General features: G+C 39.8%; 1 protein-coding gene across 7 annotated transcripts in view; it reads right to left on the reverse strand.

Annotated features, from left to right (window-relative positions):
- LOC149820831 (uncharacterized) overlaps positions 1–18,183 on the reverse strand; it is a 51,422-nt gene extending 33,239 nt beyond the window's left edge. For 3 of the 7 annotated variants that reach the window (XR_016426872.1, XR_016426873.1, XR_016426874.1), the window contains exon 1: positions 17,652–18,183. Coding sequence is in view for 1 of the 7 variants with exons in the window: in XM_089983905.1 (XP_089840031.1) it covers positions 17,712–18,023 (312 nt within the window). In the remaining 6 variants the exon portion in view is untranslated. Of the gene's footprint in view, positions 1–15,764; positions 16,029–16,164; positions 16,313–16,745 lie in introns of those variants that run through there. The other 4 variants (XR_016426870.1, XR_016426871.1, XR_016426869.1 and 1 more) reach the window with 4 other exon arrangements.
- Between the last annotated feature and the right edge of the window lie 6,043 nt (positions 18,184–24,226).

Genomic DNA, 24,226 nt, shown 5'->3' on the forward strand with positions numbered 1-24,226 from the left:
GCTCCAACTATAGTTCATATGGAAGTTGTCCTTCGCATTGTCAGATATATCAAGAATACTCTAACAAAGGGGCATTTTTGTCTTCTTCATCATCGTTGGAACTCACTGCATATACTGATGCAAACTGGGAAGGAGATCCTAATAATCGTCATTCTACTATTGGCTTCTATATCTTTTTGGGAAGCTCATTGATATCATGGAGGTGCAAGAAACAACAAAAAATATCTTTATCGTCAACCGAAGCAGAATATCGAGAGATGGCTACTACAACTTCTGAACTTATTTGGATAAAAAGTCTCCTAAAAGATATGGGTGTAGGCCAGAATTCTCCATCAAAATTATGCTGCGACAACAAGAGTGTTATTTACATTGCCAGCATCACACGTTTCATGAAAAAACCAAGCATATAGAGATGGATTGTCATTATATTCGGGAAGAATTTTTTAAGAAGTCCATTGAGCTGCCATTTCTTACATCTGAGCATCAACTGGCTGACTTCTTCACCAAACCCCTTGCGGCTCCTCGCTTTAATTTCCTTCTCAACAAACTTTCGGTCCTTTGCTCGTGAGTCTGAGGGGGGTGTTAATATATATATATATATATATATATATATATATATATATATATATATTGTTGTCCTTCTGTATTTTTGTATCTCTTTTTTTGTATTTTTTCTTTTTTCTTTTTTTTTATTTCCTTTGCAGACTATATCAGCTATAGGAGTTGTTGGCCTCCCCAACTACTAGTTTTCTAACTGTTGGGGACTCCAACAGCTACCTCATGTTGTTCTTATTTAAAGGCCTCTTGGCCTTCTTGTATATTATTGCTTCTTTGAAGCTTTTCTACTTTTTGTTAATAATACACAGTGCGTTAGTGCACTTATTTCCTTTGTCTTGAGTGAGATACAGATTTATATTTGTATTGTGTTGAAGATCCACTAATTTACAGCATTATCTACTGCATCAGTTCTTCTCAATCATCGTCAAGCTCTTATGGACCCCGAATGGGCGAAGGCCATGCAGGATGAAATGGATGCACTGTTTTCTCGAAAAACATGGGACTTAGTCGATCCTCCACGTGAGGTTGATATTGTTGGTTGTAAATGGGTCTATACTATTAAGTATAACTCAGATGGATCGATTGAAAGGTTTAAAGCCCGCTTGATTGCTAAAGGCTATACTCAAACCTATGGAGTGGATTTCTTTAAAACATTCTCTCATGTTGCTCGTCTTGGGACTATTCGTCTTGTTTTGTCAGTTGCAATGCACCATGGTTGGTCTCTATGTCAGCTTGATGCCAAAAATGCCTTTATGTAAGGAGACTTGGAGGAGACAGTCTACATGCAGCAACCTCTATGGTTTGAAGTTCAGGGGGAGTGTCAGAAGGTTGCAAGTTGAAAAAGGCAATATATGGTCTCAAACAGAGTCCCCGTGTGTGGTTCTTCAAGTTGGTTGAGGTCATGTCAGCATTTGGGTTCGCCCGATCTGCCTCTGACCACTCTCTTTTTATTAAAAAGACATGTATATAGATTGTAGTTATGATAGTATATGTTGATGACATTATAGTGACAAGAAGCGGTGAAAAAGACAACTCTGAGACAAAGTCTCACCTTCATAAACATTTTGTGACTAAGGATCTGGGACCACTCAGATATTTCTTAGGCATAGAGGTTGCAAAGAGTAAAGAATGATTGGTTTTGTCACAGCGAAAATATGTCTTGGACTTGCTGAAAGAAACAGGGATGTTAGGTGTCAAACCTGCAAGGATTACTATGGATCCTAAGGCTCATTTGTTTGGTGAAAAATTAGAGTATGTGGACAATAGCAATTATCGCTCTTTAGTTAGCAAGCTATTATATATGACTGTAACCAGACCCGACATATCTTTAGCCGTGAGCAAGATAAGTCAGTTTATGGACAAACCTACAAAGGCTCATTGGGAGGCTGCAATGATGATTCTGAAATATCTAAAGTTATCTCCTGGTAAATGACAATGGTTTAGACAAAATCCTTCTCTAGATGTTACTGCTTACTCAGATGCAGATTATGCAGGGTTGGTTGTTGATAGAAAGTCGACAACAAGATTCTGTGTGTTGAAAAAAATCTGGTCACTTGGAGAAGCAAGAAACAAACTATTGTTGCCAGGTCGAGCGTTGAGTCAGAGTATCAGGCTATGGCTCATACTGCTGCAGAGATGATGTGGGTTAAATCTGTGTTGACTGATCTCAAAGTGAAAGTCGCATTACCAATGGAGATGATATGTGATAATAGAGATGCTACTTATATTGCTAATAACCCAGTGTATAATGAAAGGACAAAGCATATTGAGGTAGCTTGTCATTATGTACATTACTTGGTACAGACTGGGTACATTTGTACCAAGCACATACCTCTAGAGAACCAAATTGCTGATGTCTTCACTAAACCCTAGCTAGTTCAAATTTTTCAAAAATGTTGTGACAAGCCGAACATTATTGATATATATGCTCCAGTTTGAGGGGGAGTGCTGAGAAGCAGTCACCGTATCTATGCATATGCATTAAGGGCAGTTTGGTAACTATTTAATAGGTCGGGTCTATCGTATTTTCTTATTTTAGCAAAGGGTATTATTGTACATACTTAATTCCTGTCTAATCTCTTTATTTAAGTGAGATTAGACCTAATGAGGGTTAACTAATCTCTCTCTCTCTCTCTCTCTCTCTCTCTCTCTCTCTCTCTCTCTGGTTTTCTTGAAACCCTAGCCGACTTCAACAAGTTACAGCAGAGAATTTTGGCAAATCCGATCGTTCCAACTTAGGCATGAAATTACCTAAACACATCAAGGCCTTAATGCATGTCTGTGCGGTAGCGATCTCCAAATCCAAGACTAGCTCAGAGATAACTGTAATTACACCTATATTTTTATTAACTCTTATTTCAATATTCACTAACTTCATAGCCTCCACAAACCTGAAAATTTCAAGCTTCAGGAATATGGGGAATCTCCACTTGCAGCCGCACAGAACTGTTCCATCTGTTCATTATTTACCATCATTCACGCAAAACAATATGAAAGCAATATCAATAGAATAGATCAGAAAACGTGTGAGAGAAAGCACACAAAAAAATCCAAGACAGTATCTGCAGAAAAGATTCCTTTTTTATTCTTCACTTCTGCATCAGTACCCCAAATTCTATCTCGTCTGTTATCATGACTAACAGATTAGGATATTTCACAAAAGCAAAAGGAGAAGCAAACTAAGAGGCCCTCTGCTGCTTTTTACTTTCTACGATTTTGGTTGGCAAGCTGGGCCTACCAGATTACAACCTGTTACAATCAGATTGCAAGCATGAAGAATCTGAAAACCATTCAGGTGGCTTATCTTTCCAGATCCTACCATAATTCAAGATACATATTCTAGCTAAGCTCCATGCTATGACCCCTTGTTGCGCCTTTCATTCTATTTAATATGTTGAGTATAAAATTACTAGGGTACAGAAATACCCCTTAATGACATGCTGATTTACATTATACATAGATTGGGTCTGGACCCGATCCAATATATAAAGCGGGTCGGGTCCTGCATATACATAATGATGACTTCTTTTCAACCTCCCTCAAGTTGTGCATGGTCCTGAACCATGCACAACTTGCCTTTCAGAAACCAAAATCTATCCTTTGTCAACCCTTTAGTAAGAATGTCAGCAACTTGTTCTTCAGTCGGCACATACATGGGCTCAATCTCTTTATCTTTAACCTTTTTCCTAATAAAATGTTGATCTATTTCAATATGCTTTGCTCGACTATGGTGGATGGGATTGAAGGACATGTTGATGGCACTTTGATTGTCACACAGTAGTAATGACCGAGCAATCGGTTCTCCCATTTCTGTCAGGAGATGTCTTATCCATGTAGCCTCAGCCGTAGCAGCAGCCATCGATCTGTATTCAGCCTCAGTGCTTGACCTAGCAACCGCCTTTTGCTTTCTACTGCTCCAAGATACCAAGTTTGGTCCAATGAAACTGCAATAACCGGATATTGATCGCCGTTCATCTGGATCACCTACCCCATCAGCATAAATGACGATCTCATGGCCCCCGCCTGGATCTAATTCTCTTTTCTTGTATACCAACCGATCACCAACTGTACCCTTCAGGTAACGAAGTATACGTTTGACTGCCTCCATATGTGACATACGAGGTTCATGCATAAACTGAGATACCTGATTAACCGAGTATACTATATGAGGTCTAGTAAAAGTCAGGTATTGTAACATGCCAACTAAGCTGCGATACTTAGTGGGATCTTCATATATATCTCCTTCCTTTGAACTCAGTTTCTGATGGATGACACTTGGAGTTGTTAACGGCTTACAATTTGTCATGCTCGCTCTGCTGAGAATGTCCAACGTGTATTTGTGTTGAGTAAGGGTGAGTGAATCACTTCTTTTATCAACTTCTACCCCAAGAAAATATTGCAACTCTCCCAAATCTTTCATCTTAAATCTCTGATTTAATAACTTCTTCACCCGCTCAATGTGACTTTTACAGTTCCCTGTGATGATGATGTCATCTACATATATCAATAGAAGAGTAGTGACACCTTGTTCATTGTGAATAAATAATGAGTGATCTAGAAGGGACCGAGAGAAGCCATGCCTTTGTATCTCTAGAGAAAAGTTGTCGAACCAGGAACGAGAGGCTTGTTTCAAACCATAGAGTGCTCTCTTTAACTTACATACATATTTTTTGGCGTCTCGTTCTGCATATCCAGTGGGTTGTTCCATGTAGACCTCCTCTTTTAAATCCCCGTGTAGAAATGCATTTTTTACATCCAGCTGGCTCAATGTCCATCCATGTTCAATGGCTAGACTCAACACAATGCGAATAGTCCCCATTTTAACTACAGGACTAAAGGTTTCATCGAAGTCTTGTCCTTCCTCTTGTGTGAATCCCTTGGCTACAAGTCTAGCTTTGTACCTTTCGATGCTCTCATCTGGCTTATACTTTATCTTGTACACCCATTTTGACCAAACAACATTTCTGTTTAGTGGTCTAGGTACAATCTCACATGTCCCACATTCATGTAAGGCTTCCATTTATTTATTCATTGCTTCTACCCATCTTCTAGAACTCGCAGCTTGATAGAACATGAGAGGCTCATCCTCTTTACTTATGGATGTCAAGAACAACTGAAAATCCATTGAAAAATTTTTATAACTTACCCACCTATCAAGCGGATGTCGAATCCGTGAGGATCGTCTGATATCCATCATCTGTGAAGTGGGATCAGATGGTTCCGTACTTGTACAAGAAATGGATGAAGGCTCTTTCTCTCGCCGGGTGTACACAACACCCTTATACCTTGTTGGCTCCAAGTCATGAGTAACAGTCTCTTCTGTTTGAGTTTCATTGGTTGATGCCTCATGTGTCGCCTTCTGATTGCAATTTGCTGGACAGTCTACTTTACTATTGGAAAAGAGTTCTGAATTTAACCATGGGTAGTATATCTCAACGGTGGGGCTTGAGTTGTCAGCATGAAGAGTTGAACTAGCACTCTGATCATCAAAATTCATTTCATCAAAAACTAAATTCCTTGATATTTTGACACGCTTACTCAGGGGATCATAGCACCTATAACCTTTGTAGTCTTTTGCATATCCTATAAACCTGCATTTTAAGGCTTTATCTTGGAACTTGTGCCTTAGTGAGCTGTCAATGTGAACATAGCAAACAAACCCAAACACACGTAATTCATGATAATCAGGTTGTGTGCCGAATAGAGAAAAATATGGTGACTTATTCTCTAAGATACTCATGGGTAGTCGATTTATCACATGAACTGTAGAGTGAAAAGCTTCAGTCTATAATGATACAGGGAGATTGCTCCCGTGCATCATGCTCATTGCAGTCTCAACAATATGTCGATGCTTCCTCTCAGCAATCCCATTTTGTTGAGGTGTATGCAGGCAAGACACTCTTCTCTTAATCCCATTGTGTTGAAGGAAACTAACAAAGTCACTTGAGGAGAATTTACCTCCTCCATCACACTGGAAATTGAGAATGTTGGTAGAGAAATGATTTTGAACAAAAGAATGAAATCTCTAGAACAATCCAAAGACTTCTGATTTATGCTTCATTAAAAATATCCAAGTATAGCGCGAGTAACTATCAATGAGAATAAGATAATATTTACTGCCAGAAAGAGAAGTAATTGGGGCAGGACCCCAGACATCCGAACAAATGACCTCAAATGGCCTTGAAGCTCTTTTATTAATGGAAGCAAATGGTAAAACATGACTCTTACATAAATGACAACTAGAACACTTAGTATCAACGACCTCTGAACTCAGACTGGACTTAGGAATGAGATTATTCAAGACAAGTTTTTCAATAAAATGGCGACCACAATGGCCAAGATGACTATGCCAAAGTCTTAGCTTATTATATTCAGAAATAGTAAATATAAAATCAGGATAAAAAATTTGACGTTGGTGAGGCTTCAAGGATGAATAATCAGAATGAATGGAGGAAGGTGTTAAAATGTAAAACTGTACATATATGTATATATAATAATATTATATTATTATATATATATATAAATACATTTTTAATTTCTTTCTTTTCTGTATTTTTTTTCCTTTATTTTTATTTTTTGTCTTTATGTCATCTAGTTCAGTTTGAACTAGAATGACTGTTGCTAGTCAAGTCCTGTCCAGACTTGACTAGCAATAGAGCTGTTGGACTGACACAGTCCAACAGCTCTTAATAGAGCTGTTGGACTGACACATTCCAACAGCTCTAAATAGAGCTGTTGGACTGTGCCCAACAGCTCTATTGAGTCCTCTTTCAGCTGTGTATATAAAGGGGTGCAGCCCCTCTTGTATTTTACTCTAATGCTTCTTAAGCAATTGGTTTTTCATATCAATAAAGAATACATTTTTATTTTTATTTTGTTTCCAGTTATACCCTTTTTAAGGGTTATGCTTTAGTGTCATTCTTGACACTTGCTCTTGTTAATCAAAGCTCGTGTTTCGAAGATCCCCATTTCATTTCATGGTATCAGAGCCGCGGAAGTACTAAATCTTGAGGAAAAGCTGCCTCGGTTTCCGTGCCCGTTTGCAAAAGTGTTCGCCACTTGAAGAGAAGTGTTTTATCACTTCATTGGAGAAGATTTCACATCTTGTTGTATTGTTTTTTTTTTTCTTTCTTTCTCATTTTCCTTCTTGTTTCTCTTCTATCCCTATTCTTTCTCTCCTTGTAATCGATGGATGACAATGATAAAGTCACCATCATGCCTATGAAACTAAGCGATACGAACTATGTAACATGGGCTTCAATCATGAAGCACCATATATGGGGAAAAGGCTTATGGGGGATTGTGGATGGTTCCGATTCGGAACCTAAGCTATCTCTTACTAAAAAGGAGGGAGATAAAGACGTCCCTCTATCGGAAGAAGAGAAAATCAAGGCTATTGCCTCATACGAGAAGAAATGGAAAGAATGGAGAATATCTCATGCGAAGATAATGTCATGGCTTATCAATAGCGTTGACATTAAAAAATGCTCAAGTCTTGCCAAATTTGATCATGCCGATAAGGCATGGGAATACCTTAAGAATATGTATTCCCTTAAAGATATTGCACACGTGTGCAACCTCCAAGAAAAAGTTCGAATGATGACACAAGGAGACAAAACTATTCGTGAATATTACAATGGGTTGTCCGAACTTTGGGAAGAACTTTCCCTTTTAGAACCAAAGTGGCATTGTGCCGAAGACATCGAGCTTCGTCAGAAACAACTCGATGTTGAACATTTTTACCAGTTTATCACTGGATTAAGGCCGGAATTTGAAACCACTAAATCGGCCCTACTTCACCGGGGAAAAATTCCTTCTATTATTGAAACTATTGAAGAGTTAACAATGGAAGAAAATCGTCTCCGGAAAGGTTCTTTAAAAATTGAAGATGATTCTGTTTTAGCCGTGTCTAGACCAGGGAATCATGTTCGATCATATAGGCCTCCTCACTTTAACCGACAAAATGGTGACTATGATAAGAAGAAAGTTATTTGTCATCACTGTCATGAACCGGGACACTACAGGCCACAATGTCCCAAACTTAAGGAGCTGAGAGAAAAAAGAGCTGCAATTGCTGGATCAGAGCCTAAAGATCAGGATGCACCAGTTTCCCTGGCCCAACTAATGGAGATCCTTCAGCCTCTCATCAAAGGTGCCTCTTCCTCATCTGAAGCTTCAACCGGCGCAGCAGCCTCATCTTTTTCTGATTTAGGTAAAATTTCTTGGCTTCTTGACTCTGGTGCATCTTTTCATATGACCCCAAATAATCAAAGTCTATCCAAATGTGTTAAAAATAAAACAAGTGTGTCAAAGGTCTTTACTGCTGATGGGACTTCTCTTGAAATAGAAGGAATAGGAGATTTTGAAAAAATTTATAAAACAAAAATTTTTTTTATTCCAGAAATTAGACATGTTCCCAAATTAAATTTAAATCTTTTATCTGTATCTCAAATTTCTGATTATGGGTGTAATATTTCTTTTTCTTCTCATGGTTGTTGGGTACAGGATCGCCAGTCAGGCAAGCTGATTGGGGAAGGCCATAGAGAAGGAGGACTCTATTACATGGATTTTTTGGAAATGCCGAAGAAAGTTTTTGTTATAATATTCAAAAAATAGAGTTGGAACTGTGGCATAAGAGACTTGGTCACCCACATATAGCCAAAATCCAACATTTTCCAAATCTAGGGAAATTTTGTAACTCTGAATCATTTGATTGTAAAGATTGTATTCTCGGCAAAATGAAAAGATTACCATTTCAGAACAGAACCTTTTTCTCTTCAAGACCACTTGAATTAATACACTCGGATGTTTGGGGTCCTGCACCAGTAATTTCTAAAGGAGGATTTGTTTACTATGTTATTTTTGTCGATGATTTCTCCCGACATACGTGGATGTACTTTCTCAAACATAAGTCTGAAGTATTTTCATACTTTCAAACTTTTCATAATATGGTTAAAAACAAATTTCAAAATGATATTACTATTTTTCGCACAGATTCAGGGGGAGAGTTTTTATTCACAGATTTTCAAAATTATCTTAAATTGCATGGCATCACACATCAAAGATCTTGTCCTTATACACCTCAACAAAATGGACTGGCAGAACGAAAACATCGCCATATTATATAAACCACTAGAACTTTATTAATAGCAAATCAAGTCCCTAAAGACTTTTGAGCAGAAGCTGCCTTAACTGCCACCTATCTCATTAATAGGATGCCATCTTCTTCGTTACAAAATATCACTCCCATTGAAAAACTTATGAACATTTCTCCAGACTACTCTAGATTAAGAATATTTGGGTGCAAATGTTTCATATTTACTGACAAAAATGATAAACTTTCCCCTCGTGTGATTCCCTGTGCCTTTTTAGGATATGCTGAAAACCAGAAAGGTTATAGATGTTTTGACTTCAAAAATAATAAACTATATGTGTCTAGAAATGTTTCCTTTCTTGAAAAGGAGAGCTTCTTTGATTTTAGAAAATTAAAAGACGTCACTGAGTACTCCTTTTTGCTAGATCTAACATCAACATCTGATGAATATGACCTTGATTGTAACTTTGATGATGATCCAAGAATTATTGATCTTAATGTTGAAAATGAAGAAGTTCATAGAGATACTAGTATTCAATATTCCAGGCGACAAGAGTCTAATACTCCATGTGCACTTGAGAAATATTCTAACATTCCAACTAGACAATCATCCCGAATCTCGAGGCCTCCAGAAAAGTTTGTATCATACGAGTCTTTCTCACCCACATATAGGGCAGTTATTGCATTAATTCACTCATATGAAGAACCATCCACATATTTTCAAGCAAAAAATGATATCAAATGGATAGAAGCCATGAAAGTTGAATTAGATGCACTTGAAAAGGCTTCTACATGGAATATTCAAGATCTTCCTCCAGGGAAAAAAACTATAGGATGTCGATGGGTTTATAAAATTAAAACCAAGAGTGATGGTACTCTTGAAAGATATAAAGCCCGTTTAGTAGCCAAAGGTTATGCCCAAGAATATGGGATTGATTATGAAGAAACCTTTGCTCCGGTGGCTCGTATGACTACTGTCCGAACCTTAATTGCCTTAGCTTCTATCAAAAAATGGTCTATTTTTCAAATGGATGTCAAAAATGCTTTTTTAAATGGAAAGCTAGTTGAAGAAGTATATATGGAACCCCCTCCTGGTCTAAGTATTCCTAAGGGTAAAGTCCTTCGCTTAGAAAAAACTCTTTATGGACTTAAACAAGCACCAAAAGTTTGGTATGATAGGTTTAGTCGTGTTATGATTGATATTGGTTTTCAATTCTGTTTAACTGACACTGCTTTGTTTATTAAGAATTCTGATGCAGGGATCATTGTGCTTCTTCTCTATGTGGATGATATGATCATCACCGGAAGCGATAAACAGGGAGTTGAAACAATCAAAACACTTCTTAAATCTCATTTTGAAATGACTGATTTGGGCTTGTTGAGATATTTTTTAGGCATTGAAGTTGCTTATTCTCCTAGAGGATATTTATTATCTCGGACTAAATTTGCTTTTGATATTGTTTTCAGGTCTGGTATTACTGATGATAAGAAAGTTGACACTCCAGAAGTTGTTAATGTTAAAATGAAGATTGATGATGGAGAACTTCTTGCAGACCCTACTCCTTACAGACAGCTTGTCGGGGCACTTTCCTATCTATCCATTACCAGACCAGATATAGCACATGTTGTTCATACAGCAAGTCAATTTCAACATGCTCCTACTTCTGTTCATATGGGAGCAGTCATGCGTATTATCAGATACATCAAGTCCTTTCTTTCACGAGGACTTTTCTTATCTTCCTCCTCTTCTCTTGATTTAATTGCATATACTGATGCTAATTGGGGAGGTGATCCCAATAACAGACACTCAACCACTGGCTTTTGTGTCTTTTTAGGGGAATCATTAATCTCGTGGAGGTGTAAAAAGCAGCAGAAGGTATCTCTCTCATCCACCGAAGCTGAATACAGAGCCATGGCAACCACGACCATGGAAGTAGTTTGGCTCCGACGACTGCTTACTGACATGGGAGTTGAAGTAACAAAGGCTTCACAAATGTGTTGTGACAACAAAAGTGCGATCTACATTGCCAGTAACAGAACATTTCACGAACGCACCAAACACATCGAAATGGATTGTCACTACGTCAGAGAGGAATATCTACACGGGATAATTGATCTGCCATATGTCACTTCAGAATATCAGTTAGCAGACCTCTTTACAAAGCCTCTCGCTGCTCCCCGATTTCACTTTCTCTTAGACAAACTTTCGCTCATTGTACCGTAAGTTTGAGGGGGAGTGTTAAAATGTAAAACTGTACATATATGTATATATAATAATATTATATTATTATATATATATATATATAAATACATTTTTAATTTCTTTCTTTTCTGTATTTTTTTTCCTTTATTTTTATTTTTTGTCTTTATGTTATCTAGTTCAGTTTGAACTAGAATGACTGTTGCTAGTCAAGTCCTGTCCAGACTTGACTAGCAATAGAGCTGTTGGACTGACACAGTCCAACAGCTCTTAATAGAGCTGTTGGACTGACACATTCCAACAGCTCTAAATAGAGTTGTTGGACTGTGCCCAACAGCTCTATTGAGTCCTCTTTCAGCTGTGTATATAAAGGGGTGCAGCCCCTCTTGTATTTTACTCTAATGCTTCTTAAGCAATTGGTTTTTCATATCAATAAAGAATACATTTTTATTTTTATTTTGTTTCCAGTTATACCCTTTTTAAGGGTTATGCTTTAGTGTCATTCTTGACACTTGCTCTTGTTAATCAAAGCTCGTGTTTCGAAGATCCCCATTCCATTTCAGAAGGATCTTCTTGAAAGATGTACATGTTGCCCCATCGTTTTCCTTCAGCGAATGTCTTCCTCGTGCGAAGATCCTTGATATAAACAGAAGAGGGAGTAAATTCAACTGAAGCATTAGCATCATCAACGAGTTTTGAGACAGAAACAATGTTCTTTTGAATATTAGGTGCATGAATGACACTTGGAAGTTTAAGAGAGGACTTTGACATGGGTATAATGGCATTTCCAGTATGTGAGATTGAGTGATGAGATCCATCTCCTGTGACTATGCTATTTTTACCAACATAAGGGGTAAGAGTCAAGAGTTTACCTGCATCACCCGTGACATGAGCAGCTGCTCCGGAGTCAACATACCAAATGCCTTTGTCATTTTGCTTCATATTCAATCCTGCCAAGGCTGCCAACAGCAAGTCCTTTACTTCCTCATCCTTCCTAGCCTCTGCTTGTGGGGCTTTCCCTTTGTTTTGAGGATTAAACCAACAATTTGCTTTAATGTGCCCTTTCTTGTTGCATAGAAAACAGGTGGGGATGGGTCTCTGTCCTTGTATATTGGGTGTTGGAAGTATACCACGACCTCCATAGGTATTTCTTCCTTGACCTCCTTTTCCTCAAAAAGAACTTCCTCGTCCTCGACCATAACTCATTCTTGTAGCTAGAACATCTTGAGTTCTTGAATGTCCATGAAAATCTTTAGTAGATCCTTTCAGAGTCATTTCATATTGCAGTAATTTCGCACGAAGATCTTCAAACTTTGGAAGTTCTTGTAAACATAGTAAGGTTGTCGTCATAACATGATATTCTGGCCCCAATCCGCTCAAGATTTGTTGCACCTTATCTTTTTCACTGACAAGACACCCAACAAGAGCCAGCTGGTCTGTGATGCCTTTCATTTTGTTCAGGTATTCCATAATAGACATGGAATCTTTCTTCAGCATTTGAAATTCTCGCTTGAGAAACATGATTCTCGCCTCAGAGATCTGCGAATATGTCTGAACCAACTTATCCCACAGTTCCTTGGTCGAACAATCATCAGGAAGTGCAACAAGGACCTCCTGTGAGAGAGTTGAAGTGATGTATGCCACTAGCGATTGATCCCTCTTCATCCAAGCAACATATTTTGGATTCTTGTGAAGAACAATAGACTGTTCTCCTTTATCGTCCGCTTTTTCTTGCGAAATGAATTCTGGAGGCGGAAGAACCGATCCATCCAGATAACCAGAGAGGTCTTGACTCTTTATAAATGGGATGATATGTCTTTTCCAGGTTAAGAAATTTGAGTTATTCAGTTTTTCAGAAACTAATTGACCGAGAAAGCTTGAGGACAAGCATGATTGCGCATGAGTATTATCCATTTGCATATTTATGCTAGAAAACAACCTTACGGTAGAAATTGAATTTATATCCCTTGTGGCTGAACAAATGATAGGGGTTCGGTAAATGTGAAGAGAAGAGACGTAGAAGTTGAATTTATATCCCTTGTGGCTGAACAAATGATAGGGGTTCGGTAAATGTGAAGAGAAGGGACTTATATTGCGTGCGACAAGAAGGAATAGAAGAAAAGGGTTCTGTAGGATGAAATAAAGAAAGGGATCTCGGGGTTCAGTAAATGAAATAAAGGAATTTATATCCCTTGTGGCTGAACAAATGATAGGGGTTCGGTAAATGGAAGAAAAGGGATTTATATTGCGTGTGACAAGAAGGAATAGAAGAAAAGGGTTCTTCGCACAAGACCTGATGGAGCAGCTTCAGCACAAGACCTGATAGAGCATGACAGAGTTTGCAGACTGGCAGGGTACAGCTTCAGCACAAGACCTGATGGAGCAGCTTTTGCAGATTGTTGGAGCAGCTTTTGCAGATGGAGCATGACAGAGTTTGCAGACTGGCAGGGTACAGCTTCAGCACAAGACCTGATGGAGCAGCTTTTGCAGACTGTTGGAGCAGCTTTTACAGACTGGCAGGATATTGTTCACGGAACACTGTTCACGAGACCTGCTTTTGCAGACTGGCAGGGTACTCGACCTGATAGGAAGAGGCTGAGCAGCTTTTGCAGACTGGTTGGGTACAGCTTTTGCAGATGGAGCAGTTTTCTTACTCCCAGATACGTCACTGCTCTGATACCATGTGAGAAAGGAGCAGCTTTCTACCCAGATCTATCACCCAGAAGAAAAGAGAGAGAGAGAGATTCCAGAAAAAAGTGCGTCAGACCCCTTGTGGCTGCGCCTTTCATTCTATTTAATATGTTGAGTATAAAATTACTAGGGTACAAAAATACCCCTTAATGACATGCTGATTTACATTATACATAGATTGGGTCTGGACCCGATCCAATATATAAAGCGGGTCGGGTCCTGCATATACATAATGATGACTTCTTTTCAGTGTCCCCATGTCCAAAATTTTTGAAATTGCTCTGCACCCGTGTCGCACCCGTACCCGTACCCGCAGACATGTGACATAGATCAAGAGTAGTGAATTAGTATTTTCTTTCTATGTTTGGCTTAGGGAAATTCATGTAAGTGGGAAGAGAAACTGATTCTTATACAAAGCTATATAAGTCGTCTCGAAGAAACTCTAGGCAGTAAAGGATTTCCTCTTTTTGAGAAATCTCCTGCCTCTCTGAATTTGGCCTAAGGAGAGAGGAACGACCTCTCCCTCCTCTCTAGGAAGCTCTCATCACAAGAGAGAATGGCTCTCTCTCTCTCTCTCTCTCTCTCTCTCTCTCTCTCTCTCTCTCTCTCTATATATATATATATATATATATATATATATATATATATATATATATATATATATATATATATATGCGTTTAAGGGTTGTGCCAACGATGATAACCTGCAGCCAATTGCTAATCTGCCCAAGTCGATTTCAGCTTCTACCGAGCATCAGGACCAATTATTGATAAGCAACATCTACCTGGCATCAAACCTGCATCACTTGGCCCTATTGTTGTGCACACGAATCGCCCATTATGAACAAGTTGTGATGAAGGTGTGCCGGCATAGTCTCTAAACCGTTGGATATTGGGTTGCACCAGTACCTCTAGGTTAGACGCAAGCTATAAACCACAGGCCCCGAGATCGAATTTCCGTGCCTAAAATTCGGGTTGTAACATGTACACTTTGTAGTGAACATAGTTTATGACACAAGGACAGAAGCTATATACCAAAGTATACATAACTTATAACCAAAACAAATCGAAAAAGAAAAAAATATATACAAGAGATACCTATTGTAACAAAAATACAAAAATATACATATTTTAACAACCATATTAACTGGCAACCCACACTAGCATTATGTGTAAATGGACAATAAACTCATGGTGGGCTCTCAACCTCAAGAGAACCATTTTCACTACTTAGAGTTGTGATACTCTTTACCCAAATAACCCAGAACAATTTTGCTCATCTCCTACATACAAATGAGTGGGCTGATTATCATATGATGGAATTGAATAGTGAATAAGATAAGAAAACTCAAAAGGCTTGAATTCAATCAGTGTCCACACTCCACAATTAGGCTCCATGGCATGTTTATGGCAAATGTTATGAAATACCAGGGCACTAATGAAAATGACTAATGCTACAAAATTCCAAGTAGAATGTTTTATTTGATAGAGGCTTCTAATTTTCTTTATATAACTCTCCCTCTTACAATGTATCAAATCAATCAGAGTTGATTCGAGTTGGTTTAAAATAGACAAGGTCAGTTCATATATAACTTGAGCTCAATCAAGATGAGACCATGTTGGATAAGGCTGGCCTTAGTGTACATAACATACTCAGCATTTAGAATCATTAATCTTCTTATAGATAAAAGAAAATCGGATAAGCAATGTCCTTGGAAAGATCCCAATCTAGCCGATAAGGTCACATTAGATTTAGTACAGATCCTGTTTGATATATCAACAGACTCTTTTCTTTTAACTTTTTAAGGTTCGCTAAAGCCTCCAGGGTACAACTGAAAATAGTGTCTAAATTTTCCCACCAGTTTAGATCATGCCAGTTCTCAACAAAGGCTGCACACATTCATCTTTTTACACATTCACATATGACTGTCAAAACTATCATTAAAATCCCTGTGTCATACTCTTTATCATGGAGGTTCCAATAACCTACAAAACAAATACATGGTATTGCATTTATACATTTTATACAAGATCTGAATGCTTTGAGAGCATTACCAGTTACCAGCATACTAGCTAATACTCTGTAAGAAATACAATAAATCAATTTGGAGCAAAACTTGACATCCTGCAGTTGGAAGTGGCATGCAAAAGTACTGATAATGTGCATAGTGAAGTGGCATGAGTAAAGAAAATTGGCACACCTGGATCAGGCTGTATCAAAATATTGCATATCCTTTAATTTGTCTTTAACTATATATAGTTACTCTAGTCTACAAAGCAGATGAGGGGGAAATAAGTTAAAATTTTGATAAAGCAACTCACATGTTCAAACAAAAGATTCCTTCCTATCAGTTAAATAGGGTATTTGAAAAAAATAAGAAAAGACGAAACTACATGAAGAATGTATGGAGTTATCGCATCATCATAAATAAATTAGAAAAGTAGACACATAGCATAATGAAGAAACAAGATACGAAATAACATGAAAACATATGATGCACAGTGAATCTATTAGAAACGTCTATGAACCACTGAAAACAATCATAGGTGCTTTACCAACCATCAGTTACCAACCTGCACTTAGGCACTGACTCATTAGCTTTAGGCATTTGTAAGGATTCAACAAAAAGCATTTTTTGGATTTTTTTTCTTTTCCATTCTCCACACTAGTGATTCAAGTAGCATATCTCTTGTGCAGAATTCTTTTCTAGCACAAAGTTCACAAATCACATCAAATTAACAGTCAGGTCATTAGAATTTTTTTCAGAAAGGTCAACCCTTATAACAAAGCTCCGTTTGAAACGTATTCAGTAGATTTGCAATAACTTTAAGGTATGTAATTCCAAAAGAACTGTAAGGTATGAGCATTGCTTTTCCACAAGATCAACCACGCAGCAATAGCATTATAACGAAGAAGCATCCATGTGCTAACTGTAGACCAAGTGATTGAATGTTTTTAGAGCTAATGTACATTTTCTCACTTACATTCACCCTACTCTGTAAGGTCACACCATTAAGCTTGTATAACAGAGGAAATGTTATGTTCATCCAGAAATAAGAAAGAGTCAACAATTTCTGAATCAGAAAACCAAAGAATTATAACAACATGCTTCTAGCCATCGACATCAATTGCCTCATATTATCATAACAGATCCAATTAACGATTTAAATTCACCACTACCAAATAAAACTACGCTTAATGCTATAACGCTTTCGCACCACACCCATCGCCGCATGATACTGGAAAAAGAAAGAGAGCATGCCAAGAACAAAGTCCATATTCACCATCTCCTCCCTTGCAACACTTCCAAACACGACGTCTTACATAACCGTTCATAGTAAAAATCGCATAATTGAACAATCCAATTCCAACAACAATTGAAAGGCACGGTTAACAACATTCAATTTCGATTATTCAACTAAACAAGCAAAAAGATAAGGAAACTCAAAACTTGATCATCATCACTCCATAACCATTCAGCATTAAACAGAAACACACAAGCCATAGCTTTTCAAAAGGAAACAAGAAAACGACATCATGAAGCCTTCCACACTAAAAGGGGAAAGGAAAAAGGAAAAAGGAAAAAACAGCAGAAGAGATCTTCTTACAGGATGGAAGTGGTAAAGTGCAGGGAGAAACAAGAACGAGAGAGCTCTAGAAGCGGCAGCTCAGGGGGATACGCCGGATCTGTAGCGGTAGAACTTTCCGACGACGTGGAGGAGGGTTACGAAGGCGATGAAGCAGAGGCTCATCACGAGGACGACGGTGGGCGTGATCTTCAGCCCCGGCGCATCATCCGTGTAGAACCTCAGCACGTTGTTGTTGGCGCCGACGCCCGACGCTCCTCCTCCTCCTCCGGCCGTCACCCTCCTCCTCCTGATACCTGCCGCAGCCGCCGCTGTCCCGCGCGGTGCCGCCACCAGGCCAGCCCGCGATGTGGACGACGACGCCGACTGAGATTGAGACGTCCCTCGAGCCATTCTAGTGTGTCCTTCCCTCCTCCCGAGTCTCGATCGATAGGATGAAGTGCCCCTTCGGCTCCGCCGGCCTTGATTCCGACCTCGCCCGCTTCTACGGTATCAGGGTGTGCGTGCGGAGAGAGAGAGAGAGAGAGAGAGAGAGAGAGGTGAAGCCCTGCCCCTCAACAAGAAAACGTAAGTCAAGAAGCAGCCAAAGTGATAATGGTGTTTCTTTTCTCTCTCTTAATTCTCGCAATGACCAATATGGGCTTATCGGCAATTTAGGTTAAAGCACCCTATGTTGAGTATTTAGTTGGAATATAATCAGGCTTTGATATTAAAGAATGTTTACGGTGGCTTGATAGTAAAACGCGAGTAACTCAGTCTATGCTTAAGTGATCCTTTAGGTATCTTTGGTACGGAGAAAGCCAACGTATACATCAGACAGCCTTTTAGCTCTAGATAGAAATTACACCTAAAACAGGAGAGGGTGGTGTATGTTAACCCCCGATGATTCACTGAATCTCAGGTCTTTGTTCGGGGCTTTGAATGGGCACCAAGTATACAAGCAGATAGGGCTCGTATTCCCGTGTATGTTGACATAACTTTGCATCGAACTTTGGTGTTGTTGCAAAGACTTAAGTATCATTTCTTGTTATTCTTCTCATAAAGTGACGGTTTGAGAAAATGACAAAAATGCCTTTCATTCAAAAAAGAAAAAACAAACAGTTCAAAAAAAAGACAAACATGTCCTTCATCGAGAAAGTCGAGGATAATGTTGACTCTTCAAAGTCTTCTTCTTCTTTCTCTGTTCAAAAAAAGGACAAACATGTCCTCCATCGTAAAACATTGTAAAACTCTCTCTCTCTCTCTCTAGAGAAGAAATCAAAGGAGATAAAGAGTTCCTCCTAGAGAAGGCCATGAAAACCAACCCTCTCACTCTCTCTCACTTCTCTCTCTACTTCTGTGCACATCCAACAGACGATCCTACATTGCTCCATCGTCATCTTCTTCTTCTTCCTTCTTCGTAAAACACTGTAAAACTCTCTCTCTCTAGAGAAGAAATCAAGGGAGGTAAAGAGTTCCTCCTGGAGAAGGCCATGAAAACCAACTCTCTCACTCTCTCTACTTATGTGCCTGATTTAGAGTTTTTTCTCTTACAGGAGGGGGGTCCGGGGGCTCCCCCTCGGCGTGGATCCCGCTGCGCGGTCAGCGGGCGGGGGTCCAGGGGGGGCCGCCCCTGGCGGGGGGGGCTCAGGGGGCAGCGCCCTCCGGACCAAATTTTTTTTGGGCTTTCCAGCAATGATTTGTAGTATTATCGAACTTTCCTACAGTAATTTGTAGTATTTTCGGGTCTCCAACGAAACACTATAGTGATTTGCGGAAGACACTACAAATCGCAAATCGCTATAGCGATTTGTACTGTCTTCCGTAAATCGCTTTAGCGATTTGTAATGTCTTCCGCAAATCGCTATAGCGATTTGTAGATTCTTCCGCAAATCGCTATAGTGATTTGTAGTGTCTTTCGCAAATCGCTATAGCGATTTGTAGTGTTATTCAGTAAGCAAATCGCTGTAAATCGCTACCCGAATTAGGACCAACTTGTTAGGGTCATATCTCCCTAACCGGAGGTCATATTCCAAACCCGTAAAAAGTGGTGTCTTTGTTATTGAGTCTAGTTTATTTCTGTAAATTTTCAGCGATTTCTATTGTCATTTCATTCCCCATTTTAACTTCAACGATACATTACAACCACAATCATCAAAAGAAAGATTGCCCAAACTAAGAGTCTTGAGAGAGTAGAGGAGGGCCTCACCACCCACCGAACAACAAAAAATACAACGACTCAACTTCAAGTGCAGTAAAGACCCAGAGTCGAATAAATTTAGAGGCAGTTCATCAGTAAGGACCCACAACAGTCAATGTGCAGGTCAGTCGGTGCTTGATGGCGCAATGTAGGATCTTCTGATGGATGTGCACAGAAGCAGAAATAGAAGGGAGATAGAGAGTGAGAGGGTTGATGAGCCCCCGAACCCCACTTCTGTAAGTGCAAAAGGTTATGAACACGCTGGGAGGAGCCTTCAGACCCCCCTTCTGTAAGGGTAAAAACTCTGAATCAGACTTCATAACTCTTCAAGTTGAATGATGCTACCCACACTGGGAGGAGCTCTCAGACCCCCTTTCTGTAAGGGTAAAAACTCTAAATCAGACTCCACAACTCTTCAAGTTGAATGATGCTACCCACGCTGGGAGGAGCCCCCAGATCCCTCTCATGTAAGGGTAAAAACTCTGAATGAGGATCTACAACTCATTTAGTTGAATGATGCTACCCACGCTGGGATGAGCCCCCAAACCCTCTTCCTGTAAAGGTAAAAACTCTGAATCAGGCTCCACAACAGTCAATGTGCAGGTCAGTCGGTGCTTGAAGGAGCAATGTATGATCTTTTAATGGATGTGCACAGAAGCAGAAATAGAAGGGAGAGTGAGAGGGTTGATGTTCATGGTCTCCTCCAGGAGAGATTTCTTTCTCAGATAATCCTACAGTGCAGAGACTGGGTCTTAAATAATCATCTTCGGGGCACTTAAGTCTTTACAATCACTCCTTTTCAAGAATCGTCATTTTTTTTGGCACCAATGGAGGAGAGGGTACTTAAGTCTTTGCAATCGCATCAAACTCCAACGCTAATTAATGCTGACAAACATGGGGATACGAGACGCACATGCTTACATACGTGGTGCTCTTTGGGACCCCCAAACATGAGATGTAGCTAACTGCCCTGTTCGGGGGGGGAACATATAACCTGCTTTGCTAAAACACACCGCTCTTACCAGATTTAGAGACCAGTATAAATTTTGCGACATGCTTCAAAAATTATATTCAGATATAGTTGCGGTTGTAAGAAAGATGTATGATATGGGATTCAGTCCAAATGCGAGAATGAGAGATGAGTTGCTAAAAATAATAAAAAAGCTTAAATGCTATATGGAAGACCGTATTGCGATTAAGGTAAATACGAATGAAGAATTTACTTGTAAAGAATAAATCGGACACTTGGAGATTTAACGTAGATAATGGACTTTGCCTCCTTACTCTGATTATTGAAACTAGATGAATCGGAATGAAAAAGGATGATTGACGAATATTGATTTGTTACCTATGTCGATCTACCAACAAAGAGACCAAACACTATAATGAATGTGTGTGGGACTTTAAGTTGATTGGAGATAGTGATACACGATAGCGGCCAATCATCACCCGATATGGCAACTAAGAGAGTTGCTATGTATGTGCAGCATGCAAGGACCAATGCCATCTTTGTGTGCAACCCTTGTGCTCATGGCACAACCACATGCTACTTATGGCAATGGGCTTTGGATTCCCCAAAAATATATGGAGTTGAATATCTCGCTGATCGATTTGCCACCGGTGGTGATTCTTCCTCCAGTGTGGCCATTACTGATGTCATAACAACACACCACCGAGAGCACGTCCAGCCTAGTTGCAAGCTCAACCAGCCTACAACAGTCATGGTGACACAAGGAAGTACCCCTATCCATAACACTGAACCAAAGCCCTCAATCTATAGGAAACATCAGGGTGCGCAGTAGGCCAACACCCCTGTGTTGCGGACCCTACTAAGTCCATACGAAGACAAGAGGGAGAATCACCTGTCACACAGCATAGGAGATCAAGATATAGGGCAGACAGAGGTCAGCACACCAGTTGATACAACAGGGTTGGTTGTCGCAGCTGGGTCAGTTTAGGTTAGTGCACAGCATAACATGCAACTGAGTAGGTTTTGGTGTGGTATAGGCTAGACAACAATTGGCAAAGTGATTTTGGCAACACAGCAAGGGTTGACAAGGGGTTTTGAAGCTCGAGTTGCCCAAGACTTGGCGCCAAGGTGAAAATCAATGCTATAAATATGTGAGATTTTGTAATTGAATCATTATGTAATCTTTGAGATTTTGTGGAATAAAATTAGTTGCTTTTGGCTTCTACTTTTGAAGATCGACCTCAATTGAGGATTTGGCTTCTCTTAGGCAATCTGAATTGCTAAAGAGAAGATCTTCTTCTTTCTTCATCATTCTCTCCTATCCATTATCCTTCAGTCTGAGATATCCAACTCCAGCGGAGATGATTCTCAAAGCCTTGGATCGTCTTCACTACAACTAGCATTTTACGTCAGATATGATCGATAGCTTCAGCATTTTAAGTGTCACACGTTTAACAACAAAAGAACTGCAGCCTCTGTAGCACAAGGCTAGGTCTGTGCACTCGCATTGAGACGTCTACAAGCCTAACATGTGCTACATCGTCATTAATCTAGATCAGATGAGTGCAATTATAACTATTGGATATTCCTACTGTGCTCACTTCTTTAGCTACACTATAATCATGCTTGCATAGGTTTCATAAAGTAGATTTGCACACTCTCTGTCGCGTGAGCATTTCGGTGTCATGATTGCGGATAGCTGATCGACAACGATGACTTCTTTTTAGTGGATTCCTTGCCTCCGATGATTGCTGAGCAATATGCTCACGACATTGCTTCACAGCATTCAGTTAAGTGCAATCACAATTGTCTATACTCTTAAGAGTTCATTTGGAGTCTACCTTTTGTACGTGTGTGCAGCAGGTCAAGTTCGTGCAATCTTTTGCTGCGAGCACCTATCGTCGGGCGTTGAGCATTATAGTGCAAACGTGCGCTCAGTCTCACCTTGTTCCTATGAGCACAAGTCACTGTCTGCGCCTACCTACGCAGAGGAAGCTCGCGCATCTGCAAACGTCATGGTCATTTTGTGTGCCTGTGTGCATGACATTGTATTATGCATGTGCATATTATATTGCAAGTGTATGTGTGTGTTATAGTATTGCGATTGTGTGCACCACAACATTGTGCCTGCGAGCACTCAATCATGATGTGCATGTGCGCGCTAAGTGTATTTCAGATTTGTAAGTGTTAAACAAGATGTGAGTCTACATACTCTGATAAGCGATAGCTTGGTGGTGAACGATCCTAGCCATAGTGCAATAAGTGGTATCAAAGCCATCCTGCCGAAGGCGACACCGCTTAAGAAGATAGTGTTGGACCAGCTGCAGCAGCAAGTTGATGAGTGCTTCAAAGAGACTTCACTTCAAACTGCTTCAATTGAAGATAAGCTGGAGAAAGCTTATGGAAGATTAACGGGCCTTGAGGCGCAGATCTCCTCACTGCAACAGAATATCAAGGAACTATTTACTGACTTACAGACTCAAATGAAGGCTGATGGTAAGCGGCCGGAATCGCTCGGATACTCTGCAAACAGGCGCGCGCCTGATGCACAAAAGTTGGATGATGTGCAAACTACAGCAGGTCCTTCCGCAATCCATATCGATGATGTGCATCACGCATAGTCACAAGCACACGACGTGCCATGGATTGGTGCCAATGCTATTGTGCTCAACACGTCCGGACCTAACTTGCCCTAGTACGACACACCTTTATATGAAGCACACTACACTACTGCATGTGTGCGCCTTGCATCACCATGCGACGCATGCGGATATGCTAGCATGGATGCACCGTTGCACAATGCGCGAGAAGACTACTGCGTGAGCGAGTAACCGCACAATGCATGCTACGTTGTGATGCACGGCATATGCAGCGCACCATACAGTGTCGACTCTACATGTCGCATGGCTGACAGAGCGCAACATGTGCACCATGCGTGCGTCAAAGCCGACTATGCAAATAAGGAACCTTTAGGGGATATTTCTCCTTGGCAAAATCAATACGATGAAAATCCTTATGATTCGAATGAGGCAGTGCAGGGATGCCAATTCACATATGAGCATGGAATTGGTGCACACTCCTATGACTAACAAGAAAATTTTTATAAGGCAAACTTGCTTAAATCAGTCAACATTCCATTTTTTACCTTCACGGGCAAAAATTCGATGGAATGGATTTATAAGTCCCGCCAATTCTTCATTGGTTATAATGTGAGGGTTGAGCATATAGTCTGATGTGCCATGATGAGCTTTAAAAGTGAAGCTCTAAGGTGGTTTAGATGGTTCAACAAATGAAATGGCTATCCTACTTGAGAAGTAATTGAACGTGAACTTCTCAAAAGATTTGGCCGAACTCCATACATTAATCATGGAGTACAAATGAAGAAACTCTTCCAAATTGGATTCGTACAAGAGTACCAAGCCCAATTTGAGGATTTATGCTCTCTAT

Source organism: Nuphar pumila, chromosome 12, assembly GCF_984573655.1.
Source record: "Nuphar pumila chromosome 12, dmNupPumi1.hap1.1, whole genome shotgun sequence".
Lineage (NCBI taxonomy): Eukaryota > Viridiplantae > Streptophyta > Magnoliopsida > Nymphaeales > Nymphaeaceae > Nuphar > Nuphar pumila.